This window comes from Piliocolobus tephrosceles, chromosome 20 (genome assembly GCF_002776525.5).
Source record: "Piliocolobus tephrosceles isolate RC106 chromosome 20, ASM277652v3, whole genome shotgun sequence".
In the NCBI taxonomy this organism is placed as follows: Eukaryota; Metazoa; Chordata; class Mammalia; order Primates; family Cercopithecidae; genus Piliocolobus; species Piliocolobus tephrosceles.
Window position 1 is genome coordinate 5862772 of NC_045453.1, and position 19032 is coordinate 5881803.

General features: G+C 49.5%; 1 protein-coding gene across 1 annotated transcript in view; it reads right to left on the bottom strand.

Annotated features, from left to right (window-relative positions):
• Window positions 1-1244: 1244 nt before the first annotated feature.
• The window catches only part of SUN5 (Sad1 and UNC84 domain containing 5), a 20611-nt gene continuing 2823 nt past the window's right edge, over window positions 1245-19032 (bottom strand). Inside the window, exons 4-13 of the mRNA XM_023220617.1 lie at window positions 18671-18737; window positions 17537-17598; window positions 15126-15175; window positions 13815-13849; window positions 13109-13217; window positions 6761-6839; window positions 5109-5224; window positions 3196-3363; window positions 2558-2644; window positions 1245-1422 (exon numbers count right to left, since the gene is read on the bottom strand). Coding sequence (XP_023076385.1) covers window positions 1276-1422; window positions 2558-2644; window positions 3196-3363; window positions 5109-5224; window positions 6761-6839; window positions 13109-13217; window positions 13815-13849; window positions 15126-15175; window positions 17537-17598; window positions 18671-18737 — 920 coding nt within the window. The 3' untranslated portion in view covers window positions 1245-1275. The remainder of the gene's footprint in view (window positions 1423-2557; window positions 2645-3195; window positions 3364-5108; window positions 5225-6760; window positions 6840-13108; window positions 13218-13814; window positions 13850-15125; window positions 15176-17536; window positions 17599-18670; window positions 18738-19032) is intronic.

The window sequence follows — 19032 nt, forward strand, 5'->3', positions numbered from 1 at the left end:
GATTTGGCTTTTTAATAACAAGAAAGAACATTAGGGCAGTTTTTTACAGAAAAACTGCCCTAATGATGCCAGGCTGGACGTGTGTGGCTTCCAGGTCCCCTGATTGCTGGGAGGAGCAGGGAGCAGCAGGGATGTCAGGTGACCCCTTGAAGCCCATTCCACTGTGAGGTCCATCAGAGATGGGCCTGGGCCAGGTGCTGGAGGAGTCCTGGGTGCTGGCGTGGAGGCCTGGCAGATGGCCAGAGTGGCAGATTCTGCAGCAGGGCGGGCTGGTGCAGGGTGCCCTCCCTGGAGACAAGCATATTTCTGATCTGTCCACCCTTCTAATGCCCAGCTGGCCCTGTGCCAGCATCTCCACTTCCCTGCCCCTGCCTGCTAGGAATTCCCTCCTTCGAAGGTTCCAGTTCCTGCTGCCATTCCGGCTGGGCCGGTCTGCCCCATTCTGGAGCTCAGCCCCTCCCAGAGGACTAGGCCTCCTATCACTTGTCTGGGGCCAGAGGTTGACAATAACCTCGAGGATCATTTACCCAGCACCCATCATGTGCCATGCTCTGTGCTGAGAGCCTTGTGCACACAGCTGCTGTAGGTACCAGGAATAGGCACTGTTTTTAGCACCTCTATAAGCTCTCAAGACAATGCTAGAGTAGGAGGGACCTCAGCTATGGCAAAGATTACACGGACAAAATATGAGTGACTGAAGTTTGCAAAACAATACTTACATACCTGGAAAAACTGAAGCCCAGAGAGGGTGTCTGACTTGCTCAATGTCACACAGTAAATTGTCAGTATGATGTTGAAACACTCCACAGAGGGTAGGGTTGGGACCTCTGATCTATCACCTTGTCTGACACAATAACCGTAATCCTGTCCGTATTTTATGGCTAGGGAGACCAAGGGTCCTAGAGGGTCCACATAATTTGTGGTTGGGCGGAGATTCGGGTCTTGACCGATGTCACACACAGTTTGGGGACAGAGCTTAACTTGAAGCAAGAAAGGCTTCTCATGTGCAGGAGTCAGACTGCTTGGGTTTGAATCCTGGAGCTGCCATTTGTTGGCTGTCACCTGCGGCAAGTCAGTTTGCTGCTTGGAGCCTTCACTGTCCTCATCTGTGAATGGGGTCTCCTGGGGCTGTTGAGAAGGTGCCTGGGCACCCAGCATGGGATGAACCATTGCTAACCATCAAATGCTCAGAGGTCAAAGGCTAGCCCACTCTCTCTTTGGGGCCAAAAGACACTCAGACTTGGTCTGGGGGTAAAGAATAAATTTTAATCTCTCTCAGGGTAGGGGTTCTGGTGAGGCTTGCTCTCCGGGCGGGGCCACAGAGCCATGCACTCGCACGCGGTATAGGCAAGTGAAGGCTGGGTTCCCCCAGTTGCTTGAGATCTTCACCTTGACCGTACCGAAAGCCCGGGCCGGCTGGTTCTGGAAGAGAATCAGTCACGGAGGCAGCTCACCCATAGACTCCCACCCTGACTGTCCAAAGGTGGGAACTTTCCCATTTCATAGGTGGGAAAACTAAGGCCCAGAGAGGAGGATGGACTGTCCCAAGGCCTCACAACAAGTCAATATTCAGGAGTTCTTACTGAAGATGCTGAGGCCAGAAGGACGGACACGCTGTGGGTGAGGAAATGTCCCAGCCTTGGTGCTGTGGGATCTTGGGCAAACCTCCACCTTTCTGGGCCTCAGTCCTCCACTCCTGCCCTGCCCCCCCCCCCATAAGATGGGAGTGGTAATATCTGCTTCCCAGGATTGCCGTGGGCATGAAATGAGATTTGGGGGCCAGGCGGCCTCTGGAAGCGAATCAGTCACAGAGGCAGCTCACCCATAGACTCCCGGCACATAGTAAGTGCTCTGTAAGTGAGGCCCTCCCTGTTTTTGCCAAGCAAGAGGGGGTGGAGCCTGTGTTTGTTCCTCTCCCTATCTAGTGCAAAAAGTGGGGCAGGCTTGGCCTTCACTGGATGGTTTCAACCTCCCAGGGAATGACAGAAGGGGAAACTGAGGCTCCAGAGAAGCAGGGCTTGGTCCAAACTCACACATAATTTGTGGTTGGGCGGAGATTCGGGCCAGTACGGGTTTGAGTCCCAAGCCTGAACATTCGCCCTGTCAAGCCCCAGGGCCATTCCAGTGGTCACTCCTCCGGACCTGCTTCTGTCTCCAAATCCCTCTCCTTCAAGCCTCAGTTTCCCCACCTGTGGTTGGATCAGGTGCTGATTATGGGGCCACCCACTACGGAGACTCTGCCTTTGGAACCAGCAGCCCCTGCCCAATGGGAACCTCTTGCTCAAGGTCTGCTGTCCCTGGGAAGAAACGCAGCAAGAGGGCTCCCGGGCGCATCAGGGAAAAGGGGATACGGCTGCAGGCGCTGGATCTCGCTGGAGTCCCGCTTGGTCCTGGGTAGCGGCTCCCACTCTCTGAGTCTCAGTTTCCCTGTCTGTCAAACAGGTTAGTCATGACTGGGCACCTCCTGGGGATACTGGGGGATGAAGAGGGTCCCGGGGTACAGACTACACACTGTGCATTCAGCAGGTGTTCAGCACAGGCAGCTCTTCGCGGGTACCTGGAGTGGGAACATCTGGATGATGTTTTCTGGCTGAAACTGAAATGCCCCCAGGAACACCTCCTCCTTGGGGGAGCCCTCCATGCCCTGTGGAACCAGAACCAAGGTGATGGTGTCAGATACAAGCATGGCCTTCAGACGGTGTCTCCCCTCTCCAGTGAAGACTTGCACACTCCCCAGGATGGGAGCTCACTACCTCCTTGGGCCCCGTTTCACTGCAGCACAGTGTGATGAACAGGAAAGAGCACTGGCCTGGGAGTCAGAGGCTGAGGGTCTGTTTCTAGCTCTGCCATTGACTTGTAGGATTGGGGTGTTTCCCTGATCCTTCTCTGGACCCTATTTTACTGAGATAGTTCAGGTAATGCTTCGGACCTTCTTAGCAAAATGGGGGCTCCATGGTCTCTGAAGATTATCTTGGCTCTGAAAAGCTGGGTTTGAAATAGAGCAGCTGTTTATCCCCTACCCTTGAAGGCTAAAATCAGACCCCAGCCCTGGCCACTTCCAGCCTTAACCAAGCTGCGTGCAGCCCCTCCAGGCTGCATGCGTTGTGCAGACGCTGTTTACCCCAGGCCTGGAATACCACCGTTGGAAGGTTTGTCCCCTTAGCTAAGCATAGCTCCCTACAGGGGAGTGCTCACATAGATGACGAAGTCCTTGGGGGCAGTGTCCAGGCTGCCTGATGGTGAGATGGTCTTGGGGATGTGCTGCAGTGTGAGGTTGGACAGGTAGACCTTCTGAGCCAATTGGATGGTCACCTGGCCGCGGTTACCCTCAAAGGCCCAGCAGTTGCCAGGTGTCACGTTGGGCTAGAAGAGGCAAGTACAATAAGGGATATGCTGGGTGGGTAGGGGGGTCATCCCACCGTTGATCCCCTGCACTTCCTGGGCCCTCCTGGGTAAGCCAGTCCTTTCTTGTCTCCAAAGCTTGGCTCAAGTGCCACCTCCTCCAGGAAGCTCTCCTGACTGCCCATGCAGGGGTAAGCCTTACCTCAGTTCAATGCAGTAAGGGAGGGGCCTGCTTGGGGCCTCCCAGCCTCCACCCGCTCCCCATTGGCACCCATTCATTCATTCATTTACGCAGTCACTCATTCATTCATTCATCCCTCCCATTATTCTTTACATGGTCTCACAATCACCCCATGACTTAGGCACCATCACTATCCCCATTTTGAAGGTGAGGAAACTGAGTTGGAGGAGCAGGACAATGACTGGTCCAGGGCCATGCAGAGCTGGAAGTGCAGCCCAGGGAATCTGACCTTGGAACTTGCCATTAACTACCACAATCTCCTGCCCCACAGGAGGGGAAACAGGCCCAGGGAGAGAAAGAGGTTTGACGGAAATCACCCAGGAAAGGAGACTACTCGGTGGGTTCTGAGCTTTTGGAGCCATGGCATGGACAGTCCTTATCTGAACAGTAGATGCTAGCCCAGGGGTGCAGGGGGCTGTGGGCATCAGGGAAGGCCTCCTGAGGAGCTGGGGCCAAGGGAGTTGAGGAGCCAGCTGGGAAAGGGAGCTGAGGGAACAGCACGGGAAAGGACCAGGGGCGAACCAGGCTTGATGATGTGGGGACCTGGAGAGCCCAGTCAGGCCGGAGCTGGGAGAGGGCCCAGGAGGGGCAGAGTCTTGCCTGGGCTGCCTTTCACTACTGCTCCAAACCTGACTGTAGCCAGTGCTTTGCAACCCAGTCACTGCCCCCCATGCCCCCTGCCCCAGCCTGGATGTGGGCATCACCCTGCACTCCCGGGCCCTGTGCTTGGCCTGTGCCCCTGGGTTCTCTCTGCCTGCGGATCTGCTAGTCCTTGGCTGCCTCCACCAGGAAGCCCTTCACCCTGTCCAAGCTGAGCAAGGTCAATACCCCAGCTTGACCTCGAGTGCCAAGATCTTGGAGCAACTTAAGGTAGAACCCACGGATGAGTGGCCTGGGACCTTCTGGCATCACCCAGGGTCGGCTACTGGGATGAGACTCTCAGCTGGTGTTCACTGAATGAAGGCACCTACTTTGTGACCAGGATAAGCCCTTTCCTTCTTTGGGCCTCATTTGCCTCATCTGTGAGGCAGGATCCTGGAAGGGTGAGGAGATCAGGTTTGAACTGTGGCTCTGCTACATACTAGTGACCAGCTGTGTGGCCGCAGTCAAGTGACCTGGCTCTTTGAGCCTCAGTTTCCTCTTCTGCAAAATGAGTCTATGATGGGTCCATGCCCAGTGTAGTCCTGAGGTTTCTCTGACCCTCAAGTCTTGAGGGCTGAGTGGTGGGGTCTCTTCCAATGCCAGAGCAAGCTGTCCCTCTGCTTCACTCCTACCCTAGCCCCAGCAGCCCCTGCTGTCTGTTCTCACCTCCTGCCCCCGGCCTTCTCCCCAGCCCCCGCCTTGTCAATAGCCCCCTCCTTCTTTCCCTGCCTTTGCCCCTGCATGTCTCCTGCTCCTACCTCTAACCCCGCCCCTGCCCCAACTCCCTTTGCCCCCACCCCCTACCTCTTCTGCCAGCTCCTGTCCCCAAACCCTGCCCGGACCACTCCCCTGCCGCTGTCCCATCTCCCGCCATCCCCCCTGCCTCGAGGATCACGTCTGGGGGCTGTGCGTAGTTCCACAGCTGGATCCAGTTCCAGTAGGAGTGGGCCTTCTCATGGTTATAGGTGGCTGATGTGTGCTCAAAGTCAATGCTGGCCCCTGTATAGGAGAAGGGGGTCTTGGTCAAGCAGCCGGGCTTCTGCCTGGTGGAGGGGACCCCACTGATGGGCCCTCACTATGTGCTGGGTGAGCACTTTGGATGAGTCACTGGTCCTGTTCTCCTCTAGGAAATGGGATTACAGCCATGTTAATAATGGTAATCATGGTGGCTAATTTTTTTTTTTTTTTTTTTTTTTTTGAGACAGAGTCTTGCTCTGTCCCCAGGCTGGAGTGCAGTGGCGCGATCTCGGCTCACTGCAACCTCTGAACCTCCCAGGTTCAAGCAGTTCTCATGGTGGCTATTATTAGCAGAGCCATGGTGGTGGCAATGGCCCCCACGTCATAGGGCTGCTGTGGCGCTGAGATGAGCCATCAGAGCACATTTCTCAAAGTGCCTGGCACAGGGTGAGCGCTCCCCATGTAACAGTCTTGTGATGACGACCGATACCCATTGTGCAGAGGAGGAAATTCCAGCTCTGGGAGGCTAAGGGAGGCCCCGCACCACTCGGGCTGGGCTGACACTATCTGACCCCATGTCTCACTGATCCTGGGGTGCCCGAGTTGGTGGTGCTGCCTGGTAGGGGTCTGTGCCCCAAGCCTGCAGCCCATACTTCGCCTCCTCCTGGCTGTCCCTGAATGGCTCTCACCTGTCTTCTTACAGCCTCCCTTGGTCTGGAATACTTTCTCTCCTCACCAAGTCTCAGCCCAAATGTTCTCCCGAGTGGGAGGCCTCTCTGCCCAGGTCCCCTCCCTCCTTGCCACCTGCCTTATTCTTCTGGAAGCACTGATTCTTATTTTTTTTTTTTTAATTGAGATAGTCTGGCTCTGTTGCCCGGGCTGGAGTGCAGTGGTGCGATCTCAGTTCACGGCAACCTCCGCCCCCCGGGTTCAAGCAATTTTCCTGCCTCAGCCTCCCGAGTAGCTGGGATAACAGGTGCCCACAGCCACACCTGGCTAACTTTTGTATTTTTCGTAGAGACGGGGTTTTACCATGTTGGCCAGGGTGGTTTTGAACTCCTGACCTCAGGTGATCCGCCTGCCTCAGCCTCCCAAAGTGCTGGGATTACAGGCGTGAGTCACCGCACCCGGCCGAAGCACTGATTCTTGACTGCGAAGTGGGGATGGCTCTGTCCTGCTGACCTGTGTGCCCAGCACCGGGTTTGGAGAAGAGTGGTGGGTGGGGGTGGTGGAGAGGTAAAGCCGAGAACAGCCCGAGCACATAGTAGGGGCTTTATAGATCTTCTGTAATGTGGAGGGTCTATGGATTCCTGTGGTCGCTCCCCCCCCACCCCACCCTATCCCCCATCCCCCACCCTATCCCCCATACCCCACCCTATCCCCCATACCCCACCCCGTCCCAGACCCACTTGAGAAAAAACAAAATTGTAGCAAGAAAACCAGCTTGGAGCCGAGGTCAGCTCTGAGGATGAACTTCCCAGTGGCAGATGGAGTACCACACCAGAACTGAAACCCACCCTTTGTAGAGCTTCTGAGGACACTTGAGGCAGTCAGATGGTGGGGAAGAGGGTCACCTACCTGTAGACTTCAGGGCAAAGTCTGGCTTTTCGATGTAATCACCATGTATCATCTTCATTATTTTCTGGGCCACTTTTTGCTGAGAAGGCAGAAAACACAAGTTGTCCCCTGGTGTGTTGTCATGGACTGTGATCTCCACGTGTCCACGGGAGGTAACAGGGGGCTGCAGGATGCTGTCCTCTCCCTAACAGCCTGCCCCTGCCTGTGGAAGCCTGTGGCTCTGTGAAAGCCCAGGAGACACAAAGCCATCCCGACCCCACCCGTGGGTTCACTGGGTGCTTTCAAGTCCATGTGAGCGGATGTCATACGGGGGTCCTGGAGTCTCAGTGCGGTTCAGACAGGGGCTCTGACGTCAGGCCAACCTTTACTGTTGTGGGGCCTTGGGCAAGTTACTGCCCCTCTGAGACTTGATTTTCTTGCCTGTAAGATGGGGACAATAATCGTGTCTGCCTTCCACTGTAGGTCTATAAAGCCCCTGCTATGTGCCAGGGCTGTTCTCGGCTTCACATATGCTCACCCTTTCCCCTCCCAGCACCCCTAAGAAGTATCACTATTATCATCCTTGTATTAAAGATGAGGATGAGAATACTGAGGCACAAAGGTGTAGCTTGTTCAAGATCACCCAGCTGGTATGAGGCAGAGTGATCACTGTGGTTCCAGAGTTCAGGCCCTTAACCATTCCACTCTGCTGCTGGATGCAGATGGCAAAGCACTTAGCACAGTAGGTGCACAATAAATACCAGCTGTTCTTTTTATTAGACTCTTCCCAGTGGTGGAAGATTCTGTTTTCCAAAAACGACTGCAACAGGGTCTCCCATTCCAGGCTCTTCTTTCAGTGTGACCTCCCACTGAGAGTTGGGGTTTCAGCCCACCAGTCTGGGCTTATGACTACGGCAGAAGTGATGCTGTGTGACTTCTGGGGCTAAGTGCTAAAAAACGATACAGCACTGCTTGGTTGTCTGGGCACACTCACTCCTGGAGGCCAGCCACCATGTTGAGAGGAAGCTCAGGTCACACAGAGAGGCCACAGATGGGTGCTTTGATCAACAGCCCTGAGTCCCAGTGGACAGCCGGCATCAATCTCTAGTCACGTGAGTGAATCCAGAGGATTCCAGCCCCAGATGTAGAGTCACCTCCAGCTTTCAAGTCTTCCCAGCTGAGGCCCCAGATACCATGGAACACAGACAAGCCATCTCCACTGTGTCCTGTCTGAATTCCTAACCCACAGAATCTCTGAGCACAAGTGCTTGTTTTACACCACTAAGTTTTGGGATGGTTTGCTACGCAGCAATGGTAACTAGAACAATAGCCAAAGTGTTACAAGGCAGTGATTATGATTCTATTTTGTTGATGCGCAAACTGGAGGCTCAGAGAGGTTGATGACCTGCCTGAGGTTACACAGCTCCAAAAGGCAAAAAATCCCCAACTCCTCCCTTCGTTGGCTGGGGACAATAATCTCACCTATTACTTTTCAAAACTGGGTCGCCAACCCCAGGGAATTTCCCTGATGGCCCCCACCCTCTCTCTGCCCTAAGGCTGGGTGCAGTCTTCTTCTCTGGGATCCACAGGTTCTGGGACTGCCTTGAGGGCAAGGACGAGCTCTAGTTGATCCCCGATCCTGGATTCCCAGCACGCAGCAGGCGCTTAATGATTGCACAGTGATTAGTGCATGCCTTTGGATTCTACCTTTGTTTAAAGGCAACAAACATTTAGGGAGCACTTACCATATGACAGACATTAGTCTAAGTTTACATGAATTACCACGTCTAATCCTTACAACTCATCTTCTAGATGAAGAAACTGAGGCACAAAGATGGTAAGTAAATTGATCAGAGTCACACAGCTTATAGGTGGTGGGGATGAAATTCAAAGCCTAGCAACCTGACTCTAGAGCCAGTCCTTTTAATCACTATGCCTTACTGCCTTTGTAAGTCATAGCGGGGCCTCTCTCCCCACTGCAGAGGAAACACCTGTGCCAAGAGCCTCACTTGATAGTGAGTGACTGACACGGTCTCTCCTCCTGGGTCTGTCTGAACAGAGCTTAGAGGGGAGATTCAGGGGCACTGGAGACCTAGGACTTTGGGACAATAAAAGATAAAGATGAGTTTTAGCAAAGTTTTCCTGAATCTTCCACAATGGAATCCTTTGTGAACTCTTTTAAAAATTCAGCTTCTAGGTAAAGATGATGGATTGAAGACATCATCTAATTTTACTTTCTCCCAAGGCCCCATTACAGCTTCAGTAAAGGGATTTTAAAAGACCCAAACCCATATGAACAGGAAGCATAGGAGAGGAGAAAACCAGCCTGCTGCATATGGTTGTGCATGTTGCACACTGCAGAAAGGTTCCCAGTTAAGGGGCCCTGTGTGTGGGCTGAAACCCAGCTCTTCACCTGCTCTTTGATTTGGAGGAAGGTGCATTTTGCAAATTCATCTGCCCAGCACAGGTAGCTTTTTCCAATCTGCAAAAAGGCACCATGTGTCCCAGCAGTGGCCCTGGAGACAGCAGTAATATTCTAGAAGTTGTCCTACACATTGTAGGATGTTTAGCTGCATCCCTGGCTACCCACTAGGTGCCAGTAGCATCTCCTCCTCACATTGTAACAACCAAAACATCTCCAGACATTGCTAACTGTTCCCCAGGGGGCAAAATAATCCCCAATTGAGAACCACTGATTTAGCAAAAATGAGAAATCTGAATTTGAAACTGGCCATCCTCAAAAAGCTCAGGATTGGTGGCCTTAGGTGCCTCTGAAATTGGGGTGGAGGATTGGGTGTTAAGTCATTTAAGAGGAATCTCCAGATTCCCTGGGGACTCCCTCTTATTCTGAGAAGCTGAGTGACTTCTCTGTTCCCCAGTAGAAGACTACAAGTTATTCTCCGGAGAGGGTAAAACAGAGGGGTTCTGTTGGGACAGGTGAAGGTTTCTTAAATAGGACACCCAAAGCACTGCACATACAAGGTAGATGCACTTGACTTAATTAAAATTAGACATTTTTGTTTGTCACCAATGACAGTGAAAAGCCACACTATAGCCTAGGAGAAGATATTTGCAATATGTACATCCAATAAAATATGTTTACCCAGAACACACAAGAACTCCTACATATCAATAAGAAACGGCACTCTCCCCCAAAAGGCAACAGACAAAATCCATGTACTGGATACATGAAAAGACACTCCACATTATTAACAACCAGAAATGCAAATTAAAGCCATAGTGAGATACCACTTCTCACCCTGCAGAATAAAGTAAAAAAGACTTGGCCGGGCGCGGTGGCTCACGCCTGTAATCCCAGCACTTTGGGAGGCCGAGGCAGGTGGATTATGAGGTCAGGAGATCGAAACCACGGTCTCTACTAGAGACCGAAACCCCGTCTCTACTAAAAATACAAAAATAATTAGCTGGGCGTGGTGGCGGGCACCTGTAGTCCCAGCTACTAGGGAGGCTGAGGCAGAAGAATGGCGTAAACCTGGGAGGTGGAGCTTGCAGTGAGCTGAGACAGAGCCTGGGCAACAGAGCAAGGCTCCGTCTCAAAAAATATAAAATAAAATAAATAAATAAAGTAAAAAAGACTTATGATACCAATTGGTAAGGATGTGGGACAACTGGAATTTGCATATACTTTTCACAGGAGTGTAAATTGAAAAACTATTTGGCAGCATCTAATAACATGAACACACTCATACCATATGATCCAGCATTTCCACTCCTAGTTATATCTACTCCCAAGATCAATAAGTATATATGTTCACCCAGTGATAGGAAAAAAAATTAGAATTGTTCAGGAGCTGACATTCAAATAACAGGAGCTTCAAAAATGAGAATAGAGCAAATGGTGCTGGGGGAAATCACCAATTTGGTCACATGAATAAATAACATTTCTTAGGCCCGAAGGCCAGGAGTTTCCAGATTGACGGGTTCCGAAGGGTGGCCAGCCCATAGGCACATCTGTGGAAGCAACAAGGACCTGATGAACTAAAATTCTACAGAGCAGAATTTTATTCTTACAATCAGCAGAGCGATTATAAGGACTGGCTCATTTTTTTGTCTGTTTGTTTTAAATTTCTGGGGGCGTTTGACAATTCTAGGCATGGGCTAAGGATCTAGGTTTAGGCCAGACAATGGGCTGCTGCTACTGGTGAAAGAGAAAGAAGCAAAGTTTTTAATGGTGACAAAGAGCTAAAGTAACAAAATTGGGGACTTGAGGAGCCTCAAATATGGCCAGTTTTCTTCACAAGGTATTAACTGAATTTCAAGACTATAGGAGGCTATAGGCCACTTCAAATGTTTCTGAAAGGCAGAATAAAACTTCACATCTTCACAGTGCTTCGGAAGTGAAGTCCCTTTGAGGGAGGGCACCCCAAAACACAACAAGCAAGAGTTCAAAGTCTTAGAACGGTGATTCTCTCTGGTATGTGTCAGAACCACCTGGAAGGCTTGCTGGAACGCAGATGATTGGTTCTCGTCTTCAGAGCCTCTGATTCAGAAGGTCTGAGTGAGGCCTATTAATTGGAATTGCTAACATTTTCCCAGGTGATACTGGTGATGCAGGCACGTGGGCCGTACTTGGAGCTCCATTGCCCTAGAAGGGGTGGTAGTGAGTCAATACTGTGCTTCAGCTGCATTTCACCTGGGGGCACTAAACCAATTCTGGGCACAATTAGCAGCCAATAATCCATGTTTGCCCCTGGCAGAGAAAGCTGCCACCGGGTCCAGAGATTTTTGTGTTCATGCAGGGGTGAGAGACAAATTTGGAGACTTGTGAGGCCTCAAACATATGGCAAGTCTTTGCCACTAAGACAGTTGCCAAATTTTTGAAGCTGCATGGGAAGGAGTCTGAAGAATGAAGCTTAAAACCTCTGGATAAATCTTTTAAAAATTGTGATCCAGGTCTGTCTGAACTAGCTTAACACATGTCTAGATAAAAGTGACCAGTCTATTTCATCTTCCTTATAAAGAAAGGGGGAACTTTCTCTAGTGGAATTATAATTCTTTGGAACAGCTACAGTTCTTTCGTATACAATGTTCAGAAACGACTAAAAGTTACTAGACTTGAAGAGGCAAGACCATATGATTGATACCCAAGATAAAAAGCAGAAAATGCCACAGATGATCCAGATATTAGAGTTAGCAGACAAGGATTTTTAAAATAACTGTTGTTAATGTGTTAATTAAAATAAAGGAAAAGATGGACAACATAGGTGAAATGTTGGAGAATTTCACCACAGAATTAAAGTCTGTGAAAAAAAATCAAATGCATATCCTAGAACTAAACAATGCAGTATCTGAAATTAATAATTAAGGCTGGATGCGGTGGCTAAGCTGTAATCTCAGCACTTTAGGAGGCTGAGGCAGGTGGATCACTTGAGGTCAGGAGTTCAAGACCAGTCAAGTCAACAGGTGAAACCCTGTCTCCACTAAAAATACAAAAATTAGCTGAGAGTGGTAACATGCACCTATAATCCCAGCTACTCGGGAGGCCAAGGCATAGGATTCACTTGAACCCAGGAGGTAGAGTTTGCAGTCAGCCAAGATTGCGCCACTGCACTCCAGCCTGGGTGACACAGGGGAGACTCCATTAAGGAAAAAAAAAAAAGAAAGAAAGAAAGAAATGCATGGATTTAATAGTAAATTGGAGAGACAGAATGATGCAAGATTATTAGTAAACCTGAAGAAAGGTTAATAGGAAAATATCAAAACATAAGCACATACAGAAAAAGAATGAAAAAACAAACCAGGTAATAGCATAGGAATCACATGAAGCACTCTAAAGGCCTTCAAAGCATAGGCCTAGCATAGGTGTAATTAGAATCCAAGGAAAGGACACAGATAATGGAAAGAAGAAATACTTTAAGAGATAAAAGGTAAAAGTTTCCCAAAACTACTGAAAAATATCAACCCACAGATTCAGTAAGCTCAGCAAACCCCAAACCAGTTTATATGAGGAACATTAGAGACAAAAAAGAGTGTTCTACAAGCTCCCAGGGATAAAAAATAGATCAGACTCAAAGGATCAATAATAAGACTGACATTAGACTTCTCAATAGCAACAGCATAAACTATAATACAGTGGTGGGCTTCCTTCAAAATTCTCAGGAGAAATTATTTCATATTTAGAATTCTATACCCAGCCAAACTATCAACCAAGTGCAAGAATAGAAAAAGATGCTTTTAAAAATACAAGCACTAAAAAATATACTTCTTTCACTCCTTTCCTGGAAGTCACTGGGAGGTGTGCTCCATCAAAATGAGAGAGAAAACCAAGAAAGAAGACTTGAGGTATAGGAAACAGGACATCAAACAGAGAGAAATTAGATGTTTGGGGCAGAATGGCCAGTGTCTCACCTCATCGGACATGGCTTCCATCTCCTGGAGCTTGGCAATGAGCAGGTTCATGCTACCTCGGAGGTCCTGGATTTCCCCACTGTGATGTCTCACCTTCTCCTGGTACAACCTTATCAGGAAGGAGTGATAACAAGAACAGGTTGATTTGTGATACTGTTGTTGTTACCCTCAGATTTTCCCTTTGCTAGTTGGCTCTCAAAGAATGAGTTTCAGATTTTCCTACTCTCTTGGTTCCATCCCTCGACCCATTCACCAGGTTATTATCTCTAAAACATTACTCATTCTCTTCTTTCTACTTGGAATATCCTCATGCCCAGCTCATTCCTTCCAAATATTCCTGAGTATTTTGTCTGCAATTAAGGATGCTGCCATCATGTGGTGTCTTGGTTAAAATTTCTTCTCAGCTACCATTTGCTGAGTACTGACTATGGGTCAGGAACTAATCAAGACACTTCACATCTTCTTTAATGCCCATAGTTGCCAAGAGCAAGATGGGTGTTATGCTTCATCTCATAAATGAGGAGTCAAAGGCCCAGACAGAAGAGGTGACTTGCCTAAGGTCAGCCATGTAGAAGATATGGGAGTTAGGATTTAAACCCAGGTTGGTCTGACTGCAGAGCCTACATTTGTAGCCAATACACCTCAGATTCTGGCTACAGCTCTGCTTTTTAGGTAATAATATGGTTACTCAGAAGATTCCTCTTACCTCAAGCTCTGCAGTGGACCATTTATGCTGTCATCCTGGTGGAGTATTGAGAAAAGTAAGGGGTCTCTTTCAGATGGCTTAGTCTGGCCCCAGGAGAATTTCATCCATCTATTCTCCCACAATTATAAACCCATACATTCATCCACTTTCCTGTTGACTCTTCCATCCATCTACCCACCTATCGTTTATCCAAACTCTAATTTACTGTCCTTTTTATTCATCCATCCACACTTTTATCCATCCAACCACACCTTCATCCATCCACCCTTCTACCCAACCACCCTCCCTTATCAATCTATTCTTCCAACTCCCCAACCTCCCCAATCTGTTTACACTCCAACCCATATACCACTATCCACTACCCACTCTTTCATCCATCCATCTATCCACCAACCTACCCATCCACTCATCTAGCCCATCTGCTCTTCCATCCACCCATCATTTCATCCATCTATTCACCTATTCATGTATTCATCTAGCCTCCTATCTCTTTCCCCCAGTCCTACATCCATCAAATCCAACCTTCCATCCGTCCATCCTCCCATCCATTCTCTCTCCATGCACACTCCCATCTGGCCATCCAGTCATCCAACATTGACAGTGGCAACCCTCTTGCTGGCACCAAACTAAACATTGCTGGGGTGAATAGGACCTGGCTCCTTCTTTCAAGAAGCTGCCAGTACAGTTGGAGAGACAGTCATGACCACAGAAAATTATAGGAGGAAAGAGGAATGTGACCACTTCTGCCTGGGTGTTTCTAGAGGAGGTGACATTTTAGCTGGACCTTGATGGATATGAAGGGGTTCAGAAGGAGGAAAAGAGGAGAGGGAGGTACAGGCCTTTTGGATACCCTTTCTGAGGTCCTCTGAGACTTTTTGCAGACCTCAAGTAGGAGTTTCGCCACTTATTTCCTCCTCCTTCCTCCTCAGAAACCCGAAAGCAAATGAGTATCATTGCTGTTAAGCAGAATGACAAGCTGCCTTAAGTGCAGAAATGTGTTCCCTGTTATCACCACCCCACTTTAAGTGGGGCCTTGAGAAAGGAGAGATGGGTCATCTCTGAGAGTAAAAGACAGGAGAGCCATCTTGGAGGAGGGACTATTGCATCCAATCTTTGAAAGCCACCTCTGGCAGAAGAGATGGGTTCTAGGTGGGTGGCACGATGAAGACAGAGATTTGGATCTGCATCTGGGTTAAGTCGGGAACTGATTAGGGGCCTCATTTGGTGAGAATGAGTGGAGCTATGGAGGTGATATTGACAGGTTAGGGTGAGACCAGTCAGCTGTGGGGCCTGAGGGGGGTGCACACTCACCTGCCAGACTTTCATTTTTGATGGTAAGTGAATAGAAAACATCCAGAATCCTGCGAGGCCATGAGAATAAGAATGAGCCATTTAACATGCAAGATGAAGAGCTTAGGCACTGGAATTAAGGCGTCTGGGTTCAAATCCCAGCTATGCCACTTGCCGGCATTGTGCAACACTGGGGGAATTACTTAATGTTCTATGCCTCAGTTCCCTCCTCTGTAAAAATGTGAATAACAATAATATCCACTTTGTGATCAAATGATATCAAATGTGTAATATGTGGCACATCAACCAAGTCATCTATGGCTCTCCCTTCCCTGTTCCAACTCGACTGGGGACAACTGGCAAAGAGAAGAAGGCACTCTGCATTTTATGATCTCCATGCTGGCTGAAAAGCCACCATTCAAGCCATTATTTAAAAGTCTTGATGGGCGCGGTGGCTCACGCCCATAATCCTAGCACTTTGGAAGGCCAGGCAGGCAAATCACTTGAGCCCAGGAGTTCAAGACCAGCCTGGCCAACGTGGTGAAACCTGGTCTCTACAAAAAAATTCAAAAATTAGTCAGGTGTGGTGGTGCACGTCTGTAGTCCCAGCTACCTGGAGGCTGAAGTGGGAGGATCACTTGTGCCAGGAAGTCGAGGCTGCGGTGAGCTGTGATGCACTGCACTCCAGCCTGGGCAATAGAGTGAGACCCTGCCTAAAAAACCTAGCTTTTATTGAGGCAGGAGAATCGCTTGAACCTGGGAGGCAGAGGTTGCAGTGAGCAGAGATCATGCCGCTGCACTCCAGCCTGGGCGACAGAGACTCTGTCTCAAAAAACCCCAAAAACCAAAAAACAAAAACAGCCTTTAAAATTTGATTGTTGTTCTTGATAAAACCCTCAACAAACTAGGAATAGAAGGGAACCTCCTCACCGTGATAAAGACCATCTACGAAGAACTCACAGCTCATATCCTCTTTAATGGTGAAAGACTGGGTGCTTTTCCCCTAAGATCAGGGATGAGACAGGGATGCTTGTTCTTGCTAATTCTATTTAACACGGTACTGGAGGTTCTAGCCTGGCCAATTAGTCAAGAAAAAGAAGTAGGCCAGGCATGGTGTCTCACACCTGTAATCCTAGCACTTTGGGAGGCTGAGGTACGATGGTTTGAGGCTGGGAGTTCTAGACCAAACTGGGCAACACAAGACTCCATCTCTACAAAAAAATAAAATAAAAAATTAAACAAAAATAAAAAAATTAGCTGGGGGTGGTGGTGCACGCTCGTAGTTCTAGTTACTCAGGAGGCTGAGGTGGGAGGATCACTTGAACCCAGGAGTTCGAGGCTGCAGTGAGCTATCAATGAACCACTGCACTCCAGCCTAGGTGACAGAGGGAGACCCTGTCTTAAAAAACAAAAAAGAAGTAAAGCTCGTCCAGATTATCATGCAGAAAAGAGTTAAACTACCACTATTTGCAAATGACATGATCTTGCATTAGAATTCTAAGGGATCCGAGATTAAGTGTCTTGCCTTGTGTTATAACTAAAAATTGGGTTCAGCAAGGTTGCAGGATATAAGATCAAGGTACAAAAAGTCAGCTGTGTACACTAGCAATAGATAACCTGAAAACAAAATTAAGAAACCCATTTCTAATAACATCACAATAAAGGTGTTATTTAGGCTGGGCGCGGTGGCTCACACCTGTAATCCCAGCACTTTGGGAGGCCAAGGCGGGTGAATCATGAGGTCAGGAATTCAAGACCAGCCTGGCCAAGATGATGAAACCCCATCTCTACCAAAAATACAAATATTAGCGGGGAGTGGTGGTGCGCACCTGTAATCCCAGCTACTCAGGAGACTGAGGCAGAGAATTGCTTGAACCCGGGAGGTGGAAGTTGCAGTGAGCCGAGATTGTGCCACTGTACTCCAGCCTGGCAACAGAGTGAGACTCTGTCTCAAAAAAAAGGTGTTATTTATCGAAGTCCTAGTTGTTGGATTTTAAAGCAAGACAATTCTCTAGGATTCACCGTTCATTTTCCCATGGGAAGCTGATTCTCCCTCCTTCCCCCAGCCCCAGCCTCCACTCCAAAGCCAGTATATTTCAGTGGAGGGAGGAGATTCCTTTGCTTGGGAAAGCTAAGCTGTGTAGTAGGAGGTTGGGGGCGGGTGGCTGGAAAGAAGCCATGGAAACCCAGAAAGCGGGAGTAACAATGTTTATAACACAGTTTGGGGAGAGCTTTATAATTTCCGAAGCATTTCTTGGCTTCCAAAATATTTTCATGGTCATCATTTAATTTCATAATTTTCACAGCAACACCCATCAGGCGGATGGGGAAACTGAGTCATGTGGAGGGACAGTGTCTTCCCAGTGTCCTATAATCAGTGCCAGGGCCCAGGAATACCTTGACCTGGGACTGGGCAGGGCCCTGGGACGCACCGAAAGCACAGAGGAGCAGAATGCCTGTCTTCTCCATGAGCTTCTGGCACAGCAGCTTGCATCTGGAAGGCAGGGAGTGGTGGTCAAGGTCAGGTGGGCGAGGCCCTGCCAAGTGTTCACCCTCCTCTTTGTCACTCTCTTTCTCCGTAGGCATGCTATTTGCCCTATCCCTTCTCTCCCTGGTAAACGTGTCCTTCAGGATTCAGCTCAGATGTCCTCTCCTCCAAAGACCTCCACAGGCAACACTCCCAACCCTCCAAGCTTGGCATGTTTTGGTGCCTGCCTTTCCCACCTGAGTGGGAGCTCATGAGTGGCAGGGCTGAGCTAGGCTCAGAATAGATGTTAAGAAAACATTTAAAATTTAAACTTCAAATGAATGAATGAATGAGGTGGATATCTCTGCTGCAGCTGGGAAGAATTTCCAAGGACAGGAAAGGAAAAGGGAAAGAATGGGGCGGGCCGTCGGGGCAGGAAGAACAGCCTGTGGTGGGCTGGGTGCGGTGGCTCATGCCTGTAACCCCAGCACTTCGGGAGGCTGAGGTGGGAGGATCACTGGGGTTTGAGACCAGCCTGGGCAACATGGTGAAACTCTGTCTCTACAAAAAATACAAAAATTAGCCAGATGTGGTGGTGTGTGCCTGTAGTCCCAGCTACTTGGGAGGCTGAGGTGGGACGATTGCTTGCACTTGAAAAGTAGAGGCTGCAGTGAGCCATGATGGCACCACTGCACTCCAGCCCTGGTGTAGAGTGAAACCTTGTCAAAAAAACAAAACAAAACAAAACAAAAACTTAACAGCACGTGCAAATGTGTGGAGGCGGGAATAGGAATAGGAATGGTGTGTCCAGGGAGTGAGAACCCTGGCCTTGCTGCCCAGTGGGTCCCTGGCAGGAAGCCAAGTGAGAGCAGCTTGGAAAGGAAGGGTGGGACAGGATTCCAGGGCACTGCAGGCTGAGGGGCTGGAGCAATGAGGGGCCACAGTGGTTCTGGGGTGGGGGTGTTTGATAACAGCCAGGTTTGGGAGAGCTTTTCTAGTCTGGCTACCAAGGGGAGATCTAAACTGGTGGAGGGGCTGTTAGGGTCCCCAGCTGCCATTTCCCACTCCCCATCACCCTCCCGCTGCCTTCCCTGCTCACCTGCACGTGTTGAACAGAACCTGCTGGGCCTGAGTTCTCAGGGAGCAAGCAAAACAGGTGAACCAGGCTGCACAGGAGACAGAAAAGCAGTGAGTCACTGTGCCCTCATCTTTGTTCCGCTACAAGGACCTGCTGACCTTTCTGGGGCTGGGTGAGGCCCTGGAGCTGGGCGACCCTCTCCACTTGTTGGCTGAGCCCAGGACAGCACCGGGCTCTGCTTATGGGTACGCACTAGCCTGGAGTGAGTACAGGTCACTACAGGTGGACACTGCTTGCCACTGGCAGTTAACAGACGTTTTCTTTCTTCTCTCTTCCTTCCTTCCTTCCTTCCTTCCTTCCTTCCTTCCTTCCTTCCTTCCTTC